Source organism: Artibeus jamaicensis, unplaced genomic scaffold, assembly GCF_021234435.1.
Source record: "Artibeus jamaicensis isolate MK-2021 breed Jamaican fruit bat unplaced genomic scaffold, CSHL_Jam_final contig_2259, whole genome shotgun sequence".
In the NCBI taxonomy this organism is placed as follows: Eukaryota; Metazoa; Chordata; class Mammalia; order Chiroptera; family Phyllostomidae; genus Artibeus; species Artibeus jamaicensis.
Window position 1 is genome coordinate 2522945 of NW_026521468.1, and position 20632 is coordinate 2543576.

The window sequence follows — 20632 nt, forward strand, 5'->3', positions numbered from 1 at the left end:
CATTCCTCAGGCAGCTGGGGGAGCAAGCTGAGCTAGACACCGCTCATCGCAGGTCAGAAACAGGAGAGTAGAGGTGTCGGAGCTCAGAGATGCAAGGCGAGGGGTCCCGGGCTCTGGGCATGGGGGTAGAGCATAGCCCAGACGCTCCCTCTCACTCCTTCCAATCCCTGCCTCTTGTAGGGACCCCCTCCACCCTCCCTGGGGCCCTGGTCCTTTTCCCTCCCCTCCAAATCCTGAACCCTCTGCAGATTGGTCCCCGGCTTTCTGGGGGCGGGGCCCCAGACCATGACGTCACTGGCGGAGGTGGGGCGGGCAACTAGGGGAGGGGGTGACGGCCCCGGCTCAGCACCTCGGAGAGCTCCCTCCCCGGCCTTGTTTTGCTCCGGAATCACCGCCTGGGGAGGGAGCCAAGGGGCCGGGCACCCGGCGCAGTGGCAGAGGGGATGGCAGTAGAGGGGACGAAGGGCCCCGACGGGCAAAGGGCCCAGCTGTGACCCAGCGGGGTCTGGGGGCCCGGGTACCAGGGGGGGCAAGGGGCAGCTGGCAGCGGCAGCAGTGGCTGCACATCTGGATGGAAACGAGCTTTGTCCAGACCATCATGGCTCTAGGGCTATCCTCAAAGAAAGCGTCTTCCCGCAATGTGGCCGTGGAGCGTAGGAACCTGATTACCGTGTGCAGGTAGGCTCCGTGGGCGGGTGGGGGTGGGGTGGTCGGGGAGAGGCGTGGGGTCGGGCTTTGGAAGCCTGGATGTGCGTGCCAGCGGGAGGATGCAGAGCAGCCTTGGAGAAAAGGGAGGCAGCACAGGGTTAAGGAGCTCGTCCAAAGGCCCAGACCCGGGACGGGGTTTGAAGGTCTGTTCTCTACCCTTCTAGGCCAAGCCAGGCCTCTGGCCAGCCTGGGGCCTGGAAGGTGAGGGGTGTTTAATTGGCACTGCAGCTTCCTGTGAGAACCAGGAAGTGACATTGTGTGTGAGGGGGAGGGGTGGTGATGGCTGGCTCCCCTGCTGGGGGCAGGCAGGCAGTGGGCCTAGGAGAACTGATGGGGCAGGGGCATGATCACCCCCAAGCATCCCTCGCTCCTCCTCAACAGCCTAGCCTGTCTGGAGTGGGGCTTTTCTAGAAGATTTTCCAATGCTCGAACCCTGAAGCAGGAATGGTGTCCTCCTCTGTGATAGTCAACCGGGCGCGAGGGCAAAGACCGTGGGCAAAGACCCTGAACTCATCCAATGCAGGGTGAGAGGAGCTGCCCCTGCCGGGGGAAGGACTGAGGGCCTGGCCAAAGAAACCTGAGTCTCCTTGGTTCCAGGGGAGGAGACTGGGAGGGCAGGCCCATTGGCCCATGAGGGTGCAGGCATTGAAGTGTTGGGAAGATCTCCCTGCTTTCTTGGGGCCCCCCTAAGTTAACATTCCCACCTCAGCCCTGCAGAGACTCACCCCCCCTTCCCTGCTCTGAAGCCAGGAACGGTCATTTGCCCAGCCTCTCTACTTCAGCACCCCTATACTCAACTCTCCCTCTGGGGTCCCCATGCCAGCTGCCTTCTTCAGCTGCGATCTCCCCGCCCTGCCACCTCTGAGGGCGAGGAGCTCCCAGTACGCATCTCAGTTGCCTTCCCTTGCCGGCCTCACCTGCCTGCACACAGCACTCAGCGCCCACCTGATGCCCTGGCTACTGTGTCTTGTAGCTCTGTCCAGGTTCCTGGGCGCACACCCGGCCACACTAGAGTGGTGCCTGTCTCCCACCTCTGTGTCCTGCGTGCCTAGCACAGCGAGGTACACACCAGACCTCTGTAAAAATGCCCGAAATATTACAGAAGGGATGAGTGTTTAGTGCCAGCCGCCTCCACCCTTACACCCCAACCCTGCCAGTGCGGTGTAGAACAAAGATTTCCCCCTTGGGCCCAGATGGTCCTAGGTTCAAGCTCTTACTTCTCCAGTTATTAGCTGTGCAACCTTGGTGAAGTTTCCTCCTCATTCCGGGCCGTGGGTGCCTCATCATCCCCATTACAGATGTACCAGCCGCGCCAAGGAATAGTATGACCTAATCCATGTGGGAGCCTGGCCCAGGGCCCGGCACACAACATAGCCCTGCCCTGATGATGCCCCCCCATCCCTCTCCTCACCCTTGACCTCCTAGGTTTCTCTTCTTTCTCTTGCCAGCCAGGGCAGCTGGGCAGCTTGAGTATATGGGGAAGGAGGGAACTCCCCTTGGCCTAGGCTGCAGAAGCAGAGGTTCTGGTGGACGGAAAGTGAACTCAGAGCTGCAGTGCGAGAGACAGGTTTGGGGGGTCGGGGGCATCACAAAGGCTCAGAAACCCCTCGGGTTTCAGCTGCCTCATCACAGTCACATGGCCCGCCTCCAGCTCCCAGAACAGTTCCCTTTAGCAGGTTGAAGGCTCCCCTGGGCCATGGCCTCCCTGTCTCCATGGTAACTTGCAGCAGTCACTATGCCTCCTAACAGGGAGCACACCATGGGTCTCCCCAGGGCAATGACCAGCTCTGCAGCACCCCTGAGGACAAATGGCAGATGGCTGCCACTCCGAAACCAGCCCCAGGCTCCCACTGTGGTCTGACCCAGATGACCAGAGCAAATCATGGGGGTGGGAACGAGGGGGCTGCATAATGAAGCCTAGATAATGTCCCAACCTTCCTGTTCATGGCCCAGCTGCTCACCAGCCCTGGCCTGTACGAACTCACCTTCTCCCAGGCCTGCTTGGGATCTGAACCAAAATGTACCAAGGCAAGTACTATTCTTCCTGTTTGTGCCTCAGACAACAGTCCTCTGAGAGATTAAATGACTTGTCCAAAGTCACACAGGTGTTACAAGGAAAGAGGACTGAGTCCACCAGGCCGCCCCCACCCAGTGCAGTCCCAACACTGGCCTGGCTCTGATCCCAGGCCGGGCCAACTCTAAGCCCAAAGGCAAGGGAGGGAAGCCCTTGGACTCAGCTATGCCATTGGCCTGAGAGCCAGGGAGGCCAGTGCCCCAGGGCTGGAGCCTGCAGAATGGGGGGCAGAGCAGGCAGGGGCTGCTCAAGTCCTTGGGAATTTGACAGCCACCTGGAGGCCATAAGATGAAGCAGAAAGAGCAAGGACTTTGGAATCAGACATATCTACTTGCATCCTGACAAACTGCAGTGATAGGACTGTGAACAAATCTGTTAACCCCTTATCTGTGAAATGAGGATGCTGGATAATAAGAGGAACTACCTCCCTGGCCTGTTGTAAGGATGGGTGAGATAACGCATGCAAAGTATAGGGCTGGGCACATTATGGGGCTCGATAGGCTTAGGGGAAGAAAGGCAGTTCCAAGCAACCCCCACATCTGCTCTGCCACCCACAATAGGGCGATCATGGGACGCTGGGGGCCTTCCCCCTTCATCTCTGAGAAGCTTGGTGTCGGTGTCGGGACCCCCAAGGCCCCTTCCACAGATCTGCCACCAGTGCTCCCCCCTCCCAGTGTGTCTGTCAGACCCGCACTCCTTACTCCCCCAGCCTGGCTCCACACCGCCTGGCTCTGGGCAGCTGGTGTGTAGGTGGCCCAGCTGGAAAGGAAAAGGGGGGACGGGGCCCCCGGTGTGCTGAGAGCCCACCTGGCCACCATGCATGCCCACACCCCATGTGCTTGGTGCCAACTCACAGCCCTGGCACAGGTGACCCTCCACCCCAGAAGGGACTGCAGCCTGTTCCAGCAAGAGCAGAAGATGGCTCAGGGAATGGGCACAGACCAGCTTCTAACTCCTGCCAAACCCCGACCCACACACAGAGAGGATTCGGCTCAGAGGGTGGACAAGGAGGAGTGGCTCTGGGCACCGGGACTCTGCCTATTGTTTCATGCCCTCTCACACTAGGTTCCTGAAGCTTCCTTTCTCTGGCTGTTACATTTCCTGCCACCCACTTGGTCAGTTTCCCACCTGCCACCCCAGTGCTTCCCTGTCACAGCAGCTCTGTGGTCACTATATTCTCACCTCTTCCCCCCTTCCCCTGCCCGCCCCAGCACCAACCGTGCTCCTCATGACTTCTCTGCCCTTTGTCCCTTTCTTTGCCTGATGCCCTCCCCCTGCCACCATCTCCCTGCCTTCTCACCCGACACCCCACTGCCCCCCCGCCAGGTTCTCTGTGAAAACCCTGCTGGAGAAATACACAGCAGAGCCCATTGACGACTCGTCTGAGGAGTTTGTGAACTTCGCAGCCATCTTGGAGCAGATCCTCAGCCACCGTTTCAAAGGTGAGCCCAGGCTCCTGCCCCCGCTGCGCAGCCCTCCCAACACCCACCTTCAGCTCCCAGCCGCCCCACTCTGATCTACTCTGTGGCTTTCTGACCACCATTGCTGACCCTGGTCCCAATTCTGGGTCACTCATAGAAGCTCACGCAGAGAGCTGGGAAGAGGGGAAGGGGTTTTCTGGACACGCAGTTATACACTGGCGTGCTCTTTGTGTGGGTGCGTGTTTGTGCACACGTTTGGGGTAGGCACTATGTATGTATGCATGTGGCTGCTTACACAGATGCATGTATGTGCCCTGTTACATGGACCCTCTCCCAACTCCCTTGTTTGCTGAGCCCCCTCCCTGCCCTGGCTCAGCCTGTGCCCCAGCAGGTCCTGTGAGCTGGTTCAGCTCAGACGGGCAGCGGGGCTTCTGGGACTATATCCGGCTGGCCTGCAGCAAAGTGCCCAACAACTGCGTGGGCAGCATCGAAAACATGGAGAACATCAGCACAGCCCGAGCCAAGGTGGGTGGCCCGCAATGGGCCGGGGCAGCGGCTCCCCGCTCTGGACACAGTGGAACTGCCTACTTTTTGGTCCTTACCCCTGCCACGGGGACTGGGGAGAAGAGCCACAGGAGGTCCAGACCCAATGGTGTGCACCTGGGTCCCTTTCAGGGCTGCAAGTAAAGGTGAGTGTGCTTTCCAGGGCCGGGCATGGATCCGGGTAGCACTGATGGAGAAGCGCATGTCAGAGTACATCACCACGGCTCTGCGGGACACCCGGACCACCAGGTCAGGCCCCCTCAGTCAGCGCAGGCCACAGGCCCCAGGGTGCATGTTCACTGCCTAAGCACACTCCATCCTTCAGTTCCTGCACAACCGCCCTAGCTGGGCCACAATTCCCAGCATGCACCACGACCATGCTTCCCAGCATGCTTTCCTGTCCTCCAGACTTTCCAGTCCAGACTGTGGTCCTAAAACACACCTTTGGCACCACCATCGCCTCCTCCAAGCCACATTCATTACCTTCCACCACCTCCCAGTACCAGTCTCACGCCCAGCTCTACATTTAGATACATGCCCGGACAAGACTATGCGCCATTTTGCGTTTTGGCCTTGTTCCAGGACCACAGCACGCAGTCCTACGCGCCCCCAGACAGCGGCAGCAGTGTGTGCCTGCTGCCCACGCGCAGGGTCCCCACCTGCAGCTTATCCCCTGCAATGTGTCCGGAGGCAGGATGGCCCCAAGGGGACCAGTGCATTTCTGGACTTTAAGGATCGGGGTGACTCAGTACTGGAGGGAAGGGGCAGTTCAGAGGATTGAGGAGAGTCTAGTCTCAGGAGAAACATTCTAATAGATAGGGACACAGGTGCTGTCCCCAGAGGGCCCCAGGCTGAGGGAGATACAAGACCCACACCTGAGGGATGAGCAAGAAGCTACATACCTCTTTCCTCTGGGAAAGAACTGTAATAAGCCAACAAGACAGCCCTGAGGGATGGGGGCTCCCTGGGAGGGAGGACGCTGCACCATCAGTCCCACCCCCGCTCCGACTCCCTACAGACGTTTCTATGACTCAGGAGCCATCATGCTGAGGGAGGAAGCCACAGTCCTCACCGGGATGCTGATAGGCCTGAGCGCCATAGACTTCAGGTGGGGTCTGGGCGCCGGTGGCGGTGGTGGGGTGTCCCCCCCGCGAATGTCCACACCCCCACCCCCTCATGTCCACCCTAACCCTATGGGTTCTCTGCCCCCAGCTTCTGCCTAAAGGGTGAGGTGCTGGACGGGAAGACCCCCGTGGTCATAGATTACACGCCCTACCTAAAGTTCACCCAGAGGTGAGAAGCCCGACTTTTGCAGTGGGTGCGGGCAGGCCCCCGCCCGGAGGGGCGGGGATGGCGGTGGGGAACTGGCTGGGCGGGCGCCTGGGGCCCCCAGGCCAGGGGGGCCGCGTGGGACGCCGCGCAAGTCGGCCGGTGCCCACTGCTTCCTCCCGCAAGCTACGACTACCTGACTGATGAGGAGGAGCGGCACAGCGCCGAGAGCAGCACGAGCGAGGACAACTCGCCGGAGCACCCGTACTTGCCGCTCGTCACCGACGAGGACAGTTGGTACAGCAAGTGGCACAAGATGGAACAGAAGTTCCGCATCGTCTATGCGCAGAAGGTGTGCGCGGCGCGGCGCGGGTGACAGGCGCTGGGAGGGCAAAGCGGGGCGGGCCAGCCGGCTGCCGGGACCCTCCTCCGCCGCCCAGGCTGAGCCACGGCTCCGCAGGGCTACCTGGAGGAGCTCGTGCGTCTGCGCGAGTCGCAGCTGAAGGACTTGGAGGCGGAGAACCGGAGGCTGCAGCTGCAACTGGAGGAGGCGGCAGCGCAGAACCAGCGCGAGAAGCGGGAGCTGGAAGGCGTGATTCTGGAGCTGCAGGAGCAGCTGTGAGCGCGCCCCCCGCCCCCCGGACTCTAACCTCACCTTTCCTGACACCCACACCCAACTCCACCAACCGCCAGTATCAAACCACTGACCCCATCACCTCTACCCTGACATCCCACCGGTGCCCTTCAATCTGTAACATTATCCTCAACTGACATTCTGGGATCCCTCCAAAACCCACTCCCCACTTCCTCAACCATCCACCGTCAGCTAGAACGGCCATTCAACATTACTCCAGGGACCCCAACATTACTCACGAGGACCTCTGTTACTCAGAGATGATCAGATCAACGTGATTGAATTACTTCTGTCTGAGCTGCTACTTACGCCTACTGACTGCCATCACCCATGGTGACCCCTGACCTCACACCGACTGCCCCTGACCTTTCCCCACCAAACCTTCCTTCAGCCAATGCCCTCTCAGCTTGATGCCCCAAGCGCTGCCCCCCATCACATTTCTGGGGATCTACACTATTCTCTACGACCCCCACACCCTCTTACTCTCTAGCCCCACTGTGAGCACACTAATCCTTGTCACCTCAGACCCCTCGCAGTAGCCGCCACTGACACCCAGAACCTGCCCCACTGATCCTCAACACTGTCCCCCTTTCTGCTATCTCGGTGTCAATCCTAACCCCTCCCCTTACCCCTTGCTGAGACCCTCTTCCCTACTTCCGCTCCCTCCTCTAGCCAGCCTGACCCCACCCTCCCCATCCCAGGACAGGTCTGATCCCTGGTGACCACGCTCCCCTGGCCCAGGGTTCCAAGGAGTTCACCACCCCCCTGGTCAACCAGTGGCCGTCCCTGGGAACGCTCCACAGGGCGGAGGGTGTCAGCGACCCCAAGCGCTACCGGAGGTAAGCACAGCCAGGCCCGGCCTAGGAGGGAGGGTTCCCAGAGAAGAAGGCTCCTCCCAGGGCAGGAGGTCTGGGGGGCGGTGAGCCTCTGCCCGTACACCTGCTATCCGCTCTGCCGCAGACACAGTTTCATGAGCACGGAGCCGCTGTCAGCCGAAGCCAGTCTGAGCTCCGACTCCCAGCGCCTGGGAGAGGGCAAGCAGGACGAGGAGCCCTGGGGCCCCATCGGTGAGCCCCCAATCCAGCACCCAGCCTCCCTGCAGGGAGGGCTCAGGCCAGGCCCTGGACATTGCCCTCAGCCCTTCTAGAGAGGTCGGTACTGCAGTTAAGAGCTTGGTTTGGATGTCAGGCAGACCCTGGTGCAAACCCCAGCTGTGCCTCCTGTGGCTGTGGACCGTGGTCAATTATTCACCTTGCTGGGCACTTCTCACCCGTGAAACGGGGGTGTTGATTAAAGTGATCACCAGTGTTGGCGTGCAGTGAGGGCTTAATGGCTTTTTGGTATCATGACATCCTCGAGGGCTTCAAATTCCCGGGGAGTCTTGGCCTCATTTGCTCATATCTCATGCACTCTGTGAACCACTTGCCTGACCCTTGTTTCCCCCTTTTCTTTGGCTGCCAGGAAGCTCAGAGCCGAATTAGTGGCTCCCTTCACGCGAATGTCCAGGACTTCAACGCATGCACTTTGTGTTGCCCGCCCCGTGGCGTCACCTGGGTTTCCCACCCTAGTTTTCTTGGCGCCTGGACGTCCTGTCTCTTTCCAAAAACCCTACTGTACCAGATGACCCTAGATCTTAAGACAAAGGCGGGCCTTGGACAAGTGACCCTGCCACACTGTTTGTGATTGTCCGTGTGTCTGTCTCCTCACCAGACTGTGAGCTCCTTGGGGGCAAGGACTGTGTCTCGTCCGTTCTCTGTATCCCCAGTGCTTGGAACAGAGCAAGTGCTCACTGATGTGTTTAATAAACGGACAAAAAGAGGATGAACCTCAGGGGGAGACAGAGACATAAACTGACGATTACAATAGTGTTCCCAGCTCTGCAGGCCGGAGCAGGCGCTTGTCAAGGTTAATTGAAATGCAAATGATGCAGAAATGAGGAAAGTCTCCTGGGGGGATGGGACCCGAGGGACTACCCCTCCCCAGCCTGAGCCCACCCCCCACCACACATGCAGACTGGTTGGTCTGGCCTCACCACCCTCTCTCCCCAGGGAAGGACCCCACGCCCTCCATGCTGGGCCTCTGCGGCTCCCTGGCCTCCATCCCCAGCTGCAAGTCCCTGGCGAGCTTCAAATCCAACGAGTGCCTGGTGAGCGACAGCCCCGAGGGCAGCCCCGCACTGAGCCCCAGCTGAAGTGCAGGCCACACTGGCCCCACCTGCCGGGGGCTGCTGCCTGCTGCCTTTCCTCAGAGTGCCCCAGTCCAGGCCACCCTTCCAGAGAAGGCTGCCTGCCCAGCCAGGGGTCTTTTTCTTCTGGTTTTAGCTTCCTGTCTGGGAAGCCAGGGCTGCCAAGGGATGCGGGTCTGGCAGGCAGGTGGGGTCGTCAAAGCCACAGGGAACCCTTGGGGAAGCTTGTTCCATTCTTCTGGTGACCCATGGCTGCCTGGCTGGCTCCCTCCTGGGACTCCCCTTTTCGGTCCCCCACACCCGCCTCGGGAACTTGGGGCCCAGCCTCAGCACCTCCATCTCCCCCGTCTCTCCCTGTACTCATGCCCTGGCGTCACTTCTTCCTCAGCCCCCCGTGTGGGGGCTCCAAGGGAATCGGGCAAATAAAAGACAGAGGACCGAGGGTGGCCTGTCTGTGGGGCTGGGACAGGGCCCTGTCCTGAGGTTAGCAGAACACGGCAGAGCCCGTGCTGGGGCCCATAACCAACCTGATGCCGGGCCATCGAGAATCGGTTTGTGCCCCGTGGGAACAGGTGGGTCAGAACAGTTCAGGAGTGAGTGACTTTTATATGAACTGTCCTGAGTATTAGGTCCACCCAGAACAGGACCAAGACGCATAAGTACCCCTTCATCCTGACATCCTTTGGGAACTTGCTCAACTCCAGGAAGAGAAGAGACCGAACACCCTAGGGTGGGGGGTGGGGTAAGATGGAGGAGGCAAGCCCTGCCAGGGCCTTTTCCCTTCCATCCCACCATCCTAAGCGACTGGTCTGGCCCATGAGGCCAAAGCCTGGCTGTCATCACTGCCTGTGCCCTTGGGGACAGAGGTCTCACCATCTCTTGCCCTGGGCCCAACACTGTAGGGATACTGCCTGCTGAGCACCCCTCCCCAAAGATGGGTCCTCACTGAAGTGGTGGGGGGTCCTCGACACGGTGTCACTGGGCAGAGCAACTCACAAGCCTGCTCCCCTAACCCCACGGCCCCGAAGTCACAGACACTGGAGAGGAGTTCATCATCTTTACACTCGAGGAACAACAGCGACAGGCTGGCTACAACACACACACAGGGAAATGGGCAAAAGGGGGGCAGGTGACAGATTTGGTCTTGAATTTGAAAGGGGAGGGTGATCCCTGGGGCTTGGGATGAGGACCAGCAGGAAGAAGGCCGTCTGAGGAAGGCGTGGGTGTTGCCCAAAGGGGCAAGAAGCTACCCCTGGGGCTCAGTTGAGGAGTAGTAAGTATGAGGCCCCTCTCCAGAGGACAAGGCACTTGGCTCAGCCTCCTCCCGCCCCACCCCGTCCATGGGGGAGACGGGCCCCCACTCCCTGGCTCCTCTCACGGGCCCAGAGGCTGCTCCAGGTTGAGCCTCTGAAAGAAGCTTTTGCCCAGCTCATAGGTGCTGATCATGATGGCACAGGACGGGGCGACCTTGATGATCCTGGGGAGGAAGCCTGCAGCGGGAGGGCAAGGCTGGGGTCAGAGACCGGGGTCCCAGAGGGCCCGACTCCACCAGGGCCGGGGCGCGTGGGCACGCACACACGCACACACACACACACACACACGTGCTCACCTGCGAAGAGCCCCCTAGTGCCAGACTCAGCTCGGATTCTCCGAAGCAGCAGCCAGGTGGAGTCAGTGTGAGGGGGCGACACTGCAGGCATAGGCCCCGTCTAGTAAGACCCCTGCTTGGACCCCGACATGTGCCCACCCCACACCAGCCAAACCCCTCACCTCTCACTGCCTCCACCGCTCCCAGCGCAACCTGGCGTTGAGTCTTTGCCACATCGAAGGGTAGAGTCAGGATGGCCGCCACCTGGTGGGGTGGGGAGAGGGCTCATCTCCATTCCCAGGCCCCCATCCCTTGCGTCCAGCCAGGGTCACCAGGGAGGGCAAGCTTGCTTCCTGACAGGCAGCTGATGTACTACCATGCAAGGAAACCTCTGCCAGCCTCACCCCCAGCCCAAGTAACTCACCGTCCCTGAGATGCCGCCAGCCACAAAGCTGATGCCCACTGACGTCTGGTCCTTTGGCCTGAGCCCACTCAGCCAGCTCTTCATCAGCTCATAGTTGAACCAATACAAGGCTTGTGGGCACAGGGTACTTATTAGACATGGGGAAGGCAGAGGGGTGGGCCCATACTGCCCATCTTCCACAGACCGATACCATGGCAACTGCTCCCTCCCAGGTAAAAGGCTTTCCTGCTACAGGCCAGTTTCTGTAACAGGCTCTCTGTAGGAATTATCTCATGAAAACCTGGGCAAGTACCCTGTTTGCTGAGCCCATTTCACAGATGAGATAGTCAGAGCTCAGAAGTTAAGTGACTTCATAACCAGTGATACCAAAGTTGGGACTTGGCTGTAGACTTCTTGTGCATCATCCAAGGGCTCCCTTAACCGCCCCGCCCCTGCATCCCTGGTGCCCACCTGAGAAGGGTACATCCCGAAGAACGGTGGGGCCCCAGCCCAGCCACAGAGAGCGCCAGCCACCCTGAGCCATGGCGGCTCGGACACAGGCACCCAGCTCCCGGTATGACACATGCTGAGCCTGCAGCTTCGTCCGTACCAGTTCTAGGGGACTGATCACAGTCACGGTGCCCACTGTGGGGAACAGTGGGGAGGGATCGGCTTGCAGGTCCCGCCCCAGGGTCTGGGAGCCCAATACATCTCCCTACCCCCAAGCAAGTGAAGAGAGAAGCTGGGAGCCAGGACTGAGCTCAGGTGGGGTGAGGTGAGGTGAGGTGAGGTGGGGTGCGGGGGGTGGCAGTCAAAAGAAGATCAAGGGCCCAGGGCTGCACTCACAGCGGGCCAGAGCCCCAGCCACCATGGGCGCATAGAAGTCAGAGGTCAGGGCTCGACTGCACAGGAAGGCCTTGAGCTGGTCGTAGGCGGTGAAGTAGATGGCAGTGGCTGGCGCGGTCATCACCCTGGGAGGTGAAAAGATGTCAGCTGGGACTCCCAAACCTCCCAGGCCTCCGCTGCCCCACCCAGCCAGCCAACAGGGGAGCACGACACCAGCCGGGCACAAGAGAAGACCACGTGCAGGCCCGGGGCACTCACAGGGTGGCAGGGAGGCCGCTCCACAGGGTCCTGGTGCCCTCATGTCTCACAATCTTCACAAAGGCATCCTGGCCAAGAGGATATCAGCCCAGGGTAAGAGGGATGAATACGAAAAAGGTCTATGATGGGCTGGCCCAGGCTGGGACCTAGCCTGATGCCCGCGCCTCTGCCCACAGCCCTGGGGCCTATGGGGAGGCGGTAGCCCCGTGGATCTTCACACATGCGATTCCCCATCTGGGTCCAGGGAGAGTGTCCTGTCCACCTCCACAGGGAACGCTTTCCCAAATAGCACTGACTGCCCCCACATGCTTTGCAGTATCTGTTCTCTCCTGGGTCTATTGCCCAAGCAATCTGAATCCCTCAGGAATGCTGCCAGACCCAGCTGAGGGCACAGCCGCTCCTCACCATGGTACCAGTGAAGCGGGTGGGGTCCTGAAACCAGGTGGCACAGCGGGCGCCGTTTGGGCACAAATACAGAGGCTCCAGCACTCCATTGCAGTACAGGAGACACTTCCCTGTAGGTCGGAGAGAGGAGGGCACTGCAGAAGGGGGGGAAGCATGAGGATGCCATGGCTCCGAAAGGCCAGCAGAGGCCAGGGTCCCTAGGCGAACCTTCTCGTGCGGGACAGAGGGCTGGCTGATTGAAACCTGAAAGGCCATCCATCTGTCCTATCCAAGGCTGTGGGGCTCACAGGTGCCGGGGGGGGGGGGGGGGGGGGACACGGGACTCTCCCAAGACACTCACAGGCTCCCTGTGGCCTGGGGCACTTACATTTGGCATAAGAGAGGCTCCAGAATCTGGTAGGAGGCATCAGCTCTAAAATGCAAGGCAGGCCCTCAAGTCAGGAGAGCCCGGCACCTGCCCCGGCAATCTCATCGCTGAGGGTACCACCCTCTACCAGCTCCAGGGTCGGACACTCACCGCCGGCCCCTGACGGGCGTTGGGACTGCAGGCGAACCTTCACCACATCCAGCGGGGTCACTGCGGGAGAGGGCAGGTCTGCAGGCTCCTTTTAAGACTCTTCTCCCGACCCCTCTGATCTGCCCCAGTCCCCAGCTGCCCACCCCACCTCCCAAGGTAGGGAGATGTATTGGGCTCCCATGGTCTTACTGAAGAGAGAGGTGACCACAGCCCCAGCACCCGAGGCCACCATTTGTTGGAGGGGGCTAATGCCCCCAGGATCCTGATCAGCCATCTTGTACCTCCAATTCTGAAAAAACAGAAAACAAAGCTCAGTCACAAACCAGACCCAGCGGCTGGGGAAAACTGAGGCAGGGCTCTTTGACTATTCTGACCCCTCACCCCACTCATTCATTGAGTATGATGAGTTCATGTGATCCTCACAATAGCCTTTTACAGCAGGTACTGTTATCTCCACTTTTCTAAAGAGAGATCTCTCTGTGACTCAGAGAGATGAAACGACCTTCCCAAGGTCACTTTCGAAGTAGTAAGGCAGGAAGCTAAAACAGTCACCGGTTGGTTAACGGGCAATAACGGCTCGCCGCCATTTCCTCATCCGCACCATACAATACAGGCTGACATTTCACCTCCTCGGCGACGGTGCCCGGTTTGGCCCCAGGGGCCCAAAGATCAAAACGCTTTAGCCATCCCTCTGCACCCCGCCCCCCATTCTAACACCCTGCCCTGAAACGGGCACATGCAAGCCCAGAGTCACCGAACGTAGAGAGCGGTGAGATTGAGCAATGCGGGATATGTATAAACAGGTCTGCTGGCGTCTAAGGGTCCGTCCGCCTCTTCGAACCGCGGACTGGGCTCCCAGCCCTTCCCCGCATCCCCTCCGGGGCCGAGATTAGAATAACAATGTCTCTGCTCTCTCTCCCCAAAGTTACATGCCGGGGGACTCGACCGAGAGAGCAAGAAGTAGGTATAGGGAGGCAGGGTCTCTCCTCGCCGCTCTGCTACACTCCCTGCCTCTGCCGCGCGCGAAAGGAGAGCCTGGTGGAGCCGCTTTGATCAACTCAAGGGCCCGCAACTCCGCCCCCCCGGCCCAGCCCTGGCTCGGGATCCCCGAGACCCCCAGACACCCGACTCCGGCTTTAGTTCCTGTCCCGGCCCTCAGCCCCCATCCCGCCCTACCCACCTGGCTCTAGGTCGGTACTCGTGCGGCGCGGGGCCCGGGGCCGGGCGGGCCCACGAGGGCTCCGCCGCCGGTGCGGGGTCCGCGCGCTCCTGCTTGGCTGCAAGGCTGACTAGGAAGGCCCCGGAGCCCGTTCGGCCCCCGGAAAACGCGGCGAGGCCCCGCCCCTCAAGGACCGACCGGTCGCACGCCCGGAGTGACGCCGGCCCCGCCCACTGGAGCACGCCTCCGGGACCCGCTGATCCCCTTTCCCCAAGTGGCTCGGATCTCATCGGGCCCGCGCGCCAAGGTCACAGATCTCCACGTTGCACGTGACTTGTCGGCAGCACTGCATTGACAGCGTATTTTCAGAACTCCCACCCCACTAGTCCCCCCTGCGGCGGAGCGCTGCACCGGGAACCCCAGCGCTTTACTTGCCAGCCTAGCGTGGGTAAATGCACTCTGTCTCCCTTCCTCGGTGGCCTAGTCTGCGTGGTGGCGGCGGGTTGAATTAATTCCAAAGCCACGGAAGGTCAGAGAGGGATGCCTAACATTTACCCACCGGGCTGTGTTTTTACTCCTTCACGGGGACCGCATCGAACAGGAATTATCCCCATTTTACAGATAATCGGATGGGATTCGGCTCCAAAAACTCTTGACAAGTTGTAGCGTGCGCGCGCGCGCGCTGGTAGGCAGTGAGGTTACACGAGTTTCAGTCGGAGCTAGGCAGGCTGGACGGAGAGGAAAGGCTAGCCCGGAAACCGGGAGCCCCGGATTCAACTTGGCTTAAACCTGGGCTCGGTCCCACCTCCGCGTAACCTTGGGCATTTCCAGACCGCTCTGCACCTCGGAATCCTCCGCACAAGAGAGGAATAATAAGGGTGAAGGGGACCGACATTTGTGTGTTGGCTACTCTCACACGGTTCTTCCTTCTAAGCCTCAAAGCTTTTAGAAGTAGGTTATTATTCACCCCATTCAATGGAAGGTGAGGCTGGAAGTTAAGAGCTCGGAACTAGAACCGGCCAGGTAGTTTCCCCTTGCCTCCCCGGGTGACAGCTGAGTTTAAATCCTACGCCGACGTCTCTGATCCGTCCCTTCAGGAAGACACATTTCTCTCCCGGGCAGCCCCGCTGCCGAGACCTCACTACCTGCCTTCTCTTTAAAACTTTTGTGCAGCCACGATATTTGTTTGAACGTTGGGGGGGGGCGGGGGGGGCGGCGACTTGGTGAGAGCCTGCGCCTTTAAGAAGAGTAGGCCGCGATTTTGACGTAACTCGCCTCCCCGCCCCTCACGCCCAGATGCGACTCTTTCCGGATCTCGAAGAGCCTAGCCTTTCTGCGCAAGCTCGTTCAGCACGTGGACGGCAAGGGGCCTATCTTAAGCTTTCCCTGAGAAAAGGCGTTGCGACTTCCCACCGCCTGGAATCCTGAATCAGGGGGCGTGGAGAGTGCGATCTGTGACCGGTGAAGTGGCAGCCGGTCTACAGCGCCAGAGGGAAGGCGCCCTTTCCATTTCCTTCCTAAACCAAGCTGAGGTCTGAAATAACACGAAATCATGTTATAAACTCTTGGTTCAGGCGAAAACCCAGCTTCTGCTAAGGACCTTTACAACCTCAAAGTTATGGTTTACCTGAACAATTTCACAGTCACCAGCCGAGAGATTGCTCTCCCCATCTTACAGAGGAGGAAGCCGAAGTCCTTTCCTGTAATGGTTCAAGTGGGAGGCAGAACCCAGGTTTCTCCCATGCAATTTCCCATATGCAAACAAGAAAAACGGAGACCCCAGAGATCATAGCACCAACGTTAACCAAAAGAAAGTCAGAATTGACGCCTGAGGGAGCCCCTCGGGACTCACCTGTCTGAATCCCGAGGGGTTCCCTCCCGACTCCACTCTCAACCCAGGGCTCCTTATCCCCGCACAGCGACCTGCTCACATGTTCCATCTAGTCAGGCCTCAGGCCCCCGAAACTCCAAGAAATTCAGGGCTGTGCGGGACAGCACCGCTTACCTGCCTCAAGACCAGAGCAGTGGGGGGCAGGGGCCTCGCTCTATTTTCCTGTTGCAACAGCTGTGCCGCCCCTACCAAGTCTCTTAACGCCTCTAATAAGCCTTTGTTTCCCCACTTATAAAATGAGCTGATGAGGATAATAATGCACCCACCTCGCAGGAATTGTGTGAGGGCTTAGTGACTTAATAACTGTAAAGTGCTTAGGCCATTGGAAAGCACTCATGACTATTATTATTATTATTATTGATTGCCTTCCAAAACCTGTGGAACGGAAAGTTCTGGAAAGGGCCTTTAGAGCCACTAGGTTCTGTTTCTGGTCCTATCTGTACCTCCAAATGCAAGCACAGAGAGTTATAACTCCTTACAGCCCTTCCTCCCCAGAGCCAAGTTCACACAGCTGCAAAGTAGCAGAGCCAAGAATCAAACCTGGTGACCTCAGCTTCCCCCATAGCAGAATGTGGTACTTGGATTTCATTTCTGGTTTTCTTTTTGCAATAGGATGCCTTTGAGATTTGTCACTACACCTCAGTTTCCTCATCTGAAAATAAAGATGATATCACCTGTCCTGCATAACTTACAAACTCTTGACTAGGGTCATGTTTGTAAAAACTATGAAAAGAGTCAACAAACGATTCTGTGGCCCCTAGCAGGGACCCGGAGCTAAGCAGATCACCATTCTTGCCTTCCCCCACAGGTAGATGCTTCAAAAGCTTGGAGCATCATTGGTGTGACCAAAGTCCAGGAGGTGGTAGCAGTCTGTGCAGGCAGGAGAGGTTATGTGTGGGCAATGAGAAACCACGAGCCAGTGGAGGCACCTCCCAAGGATGGTGGCGGCGATTGCAGGGTGCATCAGCATCGTTAAGATGCCCACGGAGCTCTAAAGCCCTGGCTAGACTTGCCTGCCCAGAGGAGCAAACCTGGAGCCCTGAGGAGGAGATAGCCATTGTCATGGCTGACCTGGCCACAGTTCCCACTGACTGCACACCCAGGGGCCCTTCCAGAGTCATCACGTGGCCCCATGTGGCCACCACTGCCTTCCTCACCAGATGGGAAAACAAACTCCTTTCAACTGTAAAAGGGGAGAAAATGGTACCAGCCCCAGAGGTTGTAGTGGGAACTGATGGACCAGTCCTTGCCTAGCACTGGGAGAGCATCACAAATAGAAGGTGATTTATGGAGGCTGAATTCTTTCAGAGCAAGCCTTGGGGCAGGGGCAGTGTCCCCTTCAGCTTGCAACCTAGGGCTTAACAAGATATTTTTGGGGGCTGAAGTGAGGCTCAGATCCCTCCTGTGGACCCCATCAACACCTTTGAGTTCACGGCCAGCACTGTCCCCACCTATAGCTGCCTTCCTGGGGGCAGGGCCAAGGGCTTGGGAACCACCAAGCCCAAGAGGAGAAATCCAAACTCCAGGCTTATAGCTAAATGCCAAGTCAGGTCTTTATTTGGACCCTGAGGGCAGGGAGTTGGGGGTGAGAGTTTTAGAAGACTTTACTGGGACAACCGGACCAAATTGAATGAGGCTGGTACAACAGACATTAATTTACCAATGTTAAACTTATCACCGCACTGTGGTTTTGTAGGAAAACGTCCTTGTTCTTAGGAAATGCACACTGAAGTGTTTAGGGGTGAATGTCTGCAACTTAGTCTCAAGTGGTTCAGAAAAAAAAAAGATAATGCCAATGTAGCAAAATGTGAACTGGTGAGTCAAGGTGAAGGGTATATGGGTGCTCATTGCACCATTCTTGCACTTTTTCTGAAGTCTTTAAAGTTTTCAGAACAACCAGTTGGTGGGGGAAGGGATTTCCCCCTTTGAAATACGTATGTACAGGGTGTGGCAAAAGTAGATGGATGGTTGTTCATATGGCAAATACCGTAATAATCAAGAAGTGATAATACAAGAATAAGCTGTTCCCGGTACTCACAACTATAAACCTACTTTTGCTCCAGGCTGTATTACTTACAGAATCGGAAGAGCAACAAAATTGTCTTTTTTGGAGGTTAAAAAAATTACTAAATGTAATAGCCAGGATCAACCTATCTCAGGAAAGGCTTTCCTACTTTTGTTTGCCCATGGTCTGAGAAGGTGGGCTGGGGAGTTTCTGGACACCTAGCTTTTCTGCACCCAAAGCTTCCCCGGGGCACCCTGGGTGTGGTCTGAGAAGGTGGCTCTCAGAGGGGGAAGGGTCCTGTTAAGATTTCTCAGAACTGACACCCCACCCCACTGCAGGCTGACTCCCGGAGCTCTGGGGACGGCTCTCTCCGGCTCTGCTTGGGGAGTGTAGACTAATCCACCCGCGCGGAAGGCAGTGCTTGGCTGTAACTACCAAAATTCCAACTGCCCAAACGCTGTGACCCAGCCAGGCCTTTCTCAGAATTCCTCCACCCGTCGCTTACACTCGTGCGAAATGACCTTTATTGTAGCCGTTCGTAACAGCAGAATGCTATGGAGGGGGAACTGCATGACAGTCCTTCATATGACAGAATACCACGCAGCCTTGAAGGGGTTGCAGATCTCCACATCGCGATGTAAAACAACCTCGAAGGTAAAGTTAATTCAAAAAGCAGAGCGCTGGAGGAAGTGCCAAGCAGCTGTTCGCGACTGGAGCGCCAGCGCCCCCTAGGGGCAAATTTGGAAATTAATGATGTGGTTTGTAGTGGTTAAAAGATCGGGACCCCTGGCATCTGACGGATGGCAGGACAGCGATGCTAAATATCCTATAACGTGTAGGACAGTTGGACACATCAAGGAATTGTCCCGTACACCGCTCAACTTTCCCCTGTATTTCTGGGCAATTACATAGGTGAGAAACCTGTTCATGACCTGACCTGGAAGCTAGCTCTATTCCACCCACATCCCTCTGTTTTGAATGGTTTTAAAATACATTGAATTTCCCAGGAATAAAACTACCATGAAATCCTAGGGAAGATTTATCGTTGTCTCCATTAAAACTTTATTGTCCAGCGGTGGGCTAGACGGAGGAGGGCAAAGGGGGAAAATGTGTGACAACTGTTATAGAATAAATAGGAATAAAAATAAATAGATGAGCCCTGGCTGGTGTGGCTCAGTGGATTGAGCACTGAACTGGGAACCATAAGGGTTGCAGGTTCGATTCCCAGTCGGGGCACATGCCTGGGTTGCAGGCTGGGTCCTCAGTTGGGGGCACGCAGGAGGCAAGCAGTCAGTGTTTCTCTCCCTCTCTTTCTCCCTCCCCTCGCTCTAAAAATAAATAAATAAATAAAAAATTTAAAAATGTATAAACAAATACATGAATTACAGTAAGTTAAAAAAACTTTATCAAGGCTCCTCCTCAATTTGAAAAATTTCTGTCCCCGTGATCGCCTGGCTCATGTGACTGAGCTGGTAACATGACACAGCCACACATGTGGTTCTGGTTCCCACACCAGTGACTCATGTGCATTTGCTTCTGTCCCCACATGGGGCTGAGCCTGGACTTTCACAAACAAAAAGGCATCTTACTTTATTCTAAGTGACTTTCTTTTTATTTCCTCCTATATTACTTTATACATTATATTACATGTAAAATACTTCATACAGTATATTATATGTATGGATATTACATTCTTACTAAATGAAGTTTATATAGATTTCTAAAAATGTTGTGCATAGGATCATTATATTGTGTGTGAATTTCATTTCTGAAAATTTCTTAAAGTTACAAAATATATGTGTTCCTTTGTAAGGGCTGTGTGCCCAGCAAGCACTAGCCAGTGCCATGCAGGGCCCTGGCCTCTCGGGGGTGTGGGTTTCGCTTCTTCGTTTGACCGAGGCCGCCTGGAGTGTGTCAGCCGCCTGACCAGTGTGGCCATGTCAAAGCTGAGCGCTGGTCACGGTGACCTGCGTGAGGAGAAGCCGGCCCAGCAGAGCCCGGACCAAAGGCTTGGCCTCTCTCTCTCTCTCTCTCTTTTTTCTCTCTCCTTTGATTTACTGAGCATTTCTCTTTTTCCTTTTTCGTTTTTGAGTGCTTTGTGTGTGTGCCAATTGTAGACACTTGGAGACAGAGGCAAACAGGCCACATAAGGTCCCTGCTCACACTATGGAGTGCAAGGGACACCAACGAATGAATAAATAAGACACTTTCTTGCAGCCACCACATCTGCAAGGGCAACAGAACAGGCAACATGGCAGAGAAGGCCTGGGACAGCCTATTGAAAGGGAGCAGGAGTGGGGAAGGGATTACTGCTGGAGATTAACCCAAGGTGAAGGCCAACGGAGGGCGGAGCAGGCTGGGATGAAGGAAGTACTCAGAGGCGCTGGGTGTCACAGTAACTTACACTGAAAGAATATTGTGATGGTTACAAACGTGGGCTCTTGGCCAGACCTAGATTCAATTGCTGGCTTCACGCCTTTTTAACTGAATGATCTCAGCAAAGTTGCTGAACCTCTCTGAGTCTTGCTCCTTTCATTGTAAGACAGGCGTGATCATGGTACTTACTGGCCCGGTCATGTTAGAGATTACAGGAGAATTTCGTACAGAACCTGGCATGCTGTGAATCTGAAACTTTAGCAGAACCCCCTTTTTTTAAATACAGAAATCATAACCTGAGACAATCCTCATATAAGAGGCTGAAATGAAGTCTCCTAAAGTGCATGTAA

The 20632-nt window shown here is 56.9% G+C and overlaps 2 protein-coding genes across 9 annotated transcripts; one reads left to right on the top strand and one right to left on the bottom strand.

Moving 5' to 3' along the window:
* Positions 1-331: 331 nt before the first annotated feature.
* On the top strand, positions 332-9276 carry RUNDC3A (RUN domain containing 3A). Of its 6 annotated transcripts, XM_037162170.2 has the most exons (12): positions 627-678; positions 1090-1232; positions 4109-4224; positions 4580-4728; positions 4910-4995; positions 5765-5854; positions 5959-6039; positions 6202-6367; positions 6476-6633; positions 7351-7488; positions 7610-7716; positions 8698-9276. In XM_037162170.2, exons 2-12 carry the CDS (start codon positions 1153-1155, stop codon positions 8838-8840), a joined length of 1314 nt encoding a protein of 437 aa, XP_037018065.2. In that variant the 5' UTR covers positions 627-678; positions 1090-1152; the 3' UTR covers positions 8841-9276. The 6 variants fall into 6 exon arrangements, with proteins under 6 accessions (XP_037018068.1, XP_037018063.1, XP_037018064.1 ...); XM_037162173.2 differs by lacking the exon at positions 1090-1232 and having other exon boundaries at positions 332-678; XM_037162168.2 differs by lacking the exon at positions 1090-1232 and having other exon boundaries at positions 492-678; positions 4592-4728.
* Positions 9277-9877: 601 nt separating this feature from the next.
* Positions 9878-14174, bottom strand: SLC25A39 (solute carrier family 25 member 39). 3 transcript variants are annotated; one of them, XM_037162176.2, is made up of 12 exons: positions 14032-14174; positions 13041-13140; positions 12852-12911; positions 12702-12746; positions 12335-12444; positions 11930-11997; positions 11672-11796; positions 11297-11470; positions 10847-10956; positions 10605-10686; positions 10444-10524; positions 9878-10324 (listed from the first exon to the last, which is right to left on the bottom strand). In XM_037162176.2, the coding sequence occupies exons 2-12, from the start codon at positions 13123-13125 to the stop codon at positions 10209-10211; spliced, it is 1056 nt and encodes a 351-aa protein (XP_037018071.2). In that variant the 5' UTR covers positions 13126-13140; positions 14032-14174; the 3' UTR covers positions 9878-10208. The 3 variants fall into 3 exon arrangements, with proteins under 3 accessions (XP_037018071.2, XP_037018069.2, XP_037018072.2); XM_037162174.2 differs by having other exon boundaries at positions 12335-12468; XM_037162177.2 differs by lacking the exons at positions 11930-11997; positions 12702-12746; positions 12852-12911; positions 13041-13140; positions 14032-14174 and having other exon boundaries at positions 12335-12423.
* Positions 14175-20632: the final 6458 nt, after the last annotated feature.

Excerpts from the sequence above, each read along its gene's own strand:
- SLC25A39 (XM_037162174.2), bottom strand. The coding sequence starts at position 13,125 with ATGGCTGATCAGGATCCTGGGGGCATTAGCCCCCTCCAACAAATGGTG. Across the intron at positions 10,525-10,604 it reads AGCGGTGGAGGCAGTGAGAG|TGTCGCCCCCTCACACTGAC; the intron begins GTGAGGGGTTTG and ends CTATGCCTGCAG. Across the intron at positions 10,325-10,443 it reads CACTAGGGGGCTCTTCGCAG|GCTTCCTCCCCAGGATCATC; the intron begins GTGAGCACGTGT and ends CTCCCGCTGCAG.
- RUNDC3A (XM_037162173.2), top strand. The coding sequence starts at position 572 with ATGGAAACGAGCTTTGTCCAGACCATCATGGCTCTAGGGCTATCCTCA. Across the intron at positions 6,368-6,475 it reads GCATCGTCTATGCGCAGAAG|GGCTACCTGGAGGAGCTCGT; the intron begins GTGTGCGCGGCG and ends ACGGCTCCGCAG. Across the intron at positions 6,634-7,350 it reads CTGGAGCTGCAGGAGCAGCT|GACAGGTCTGATCCCTGGTG; the intron begins GTGAGCGCGCCC and ends TCCCCATCCCAG.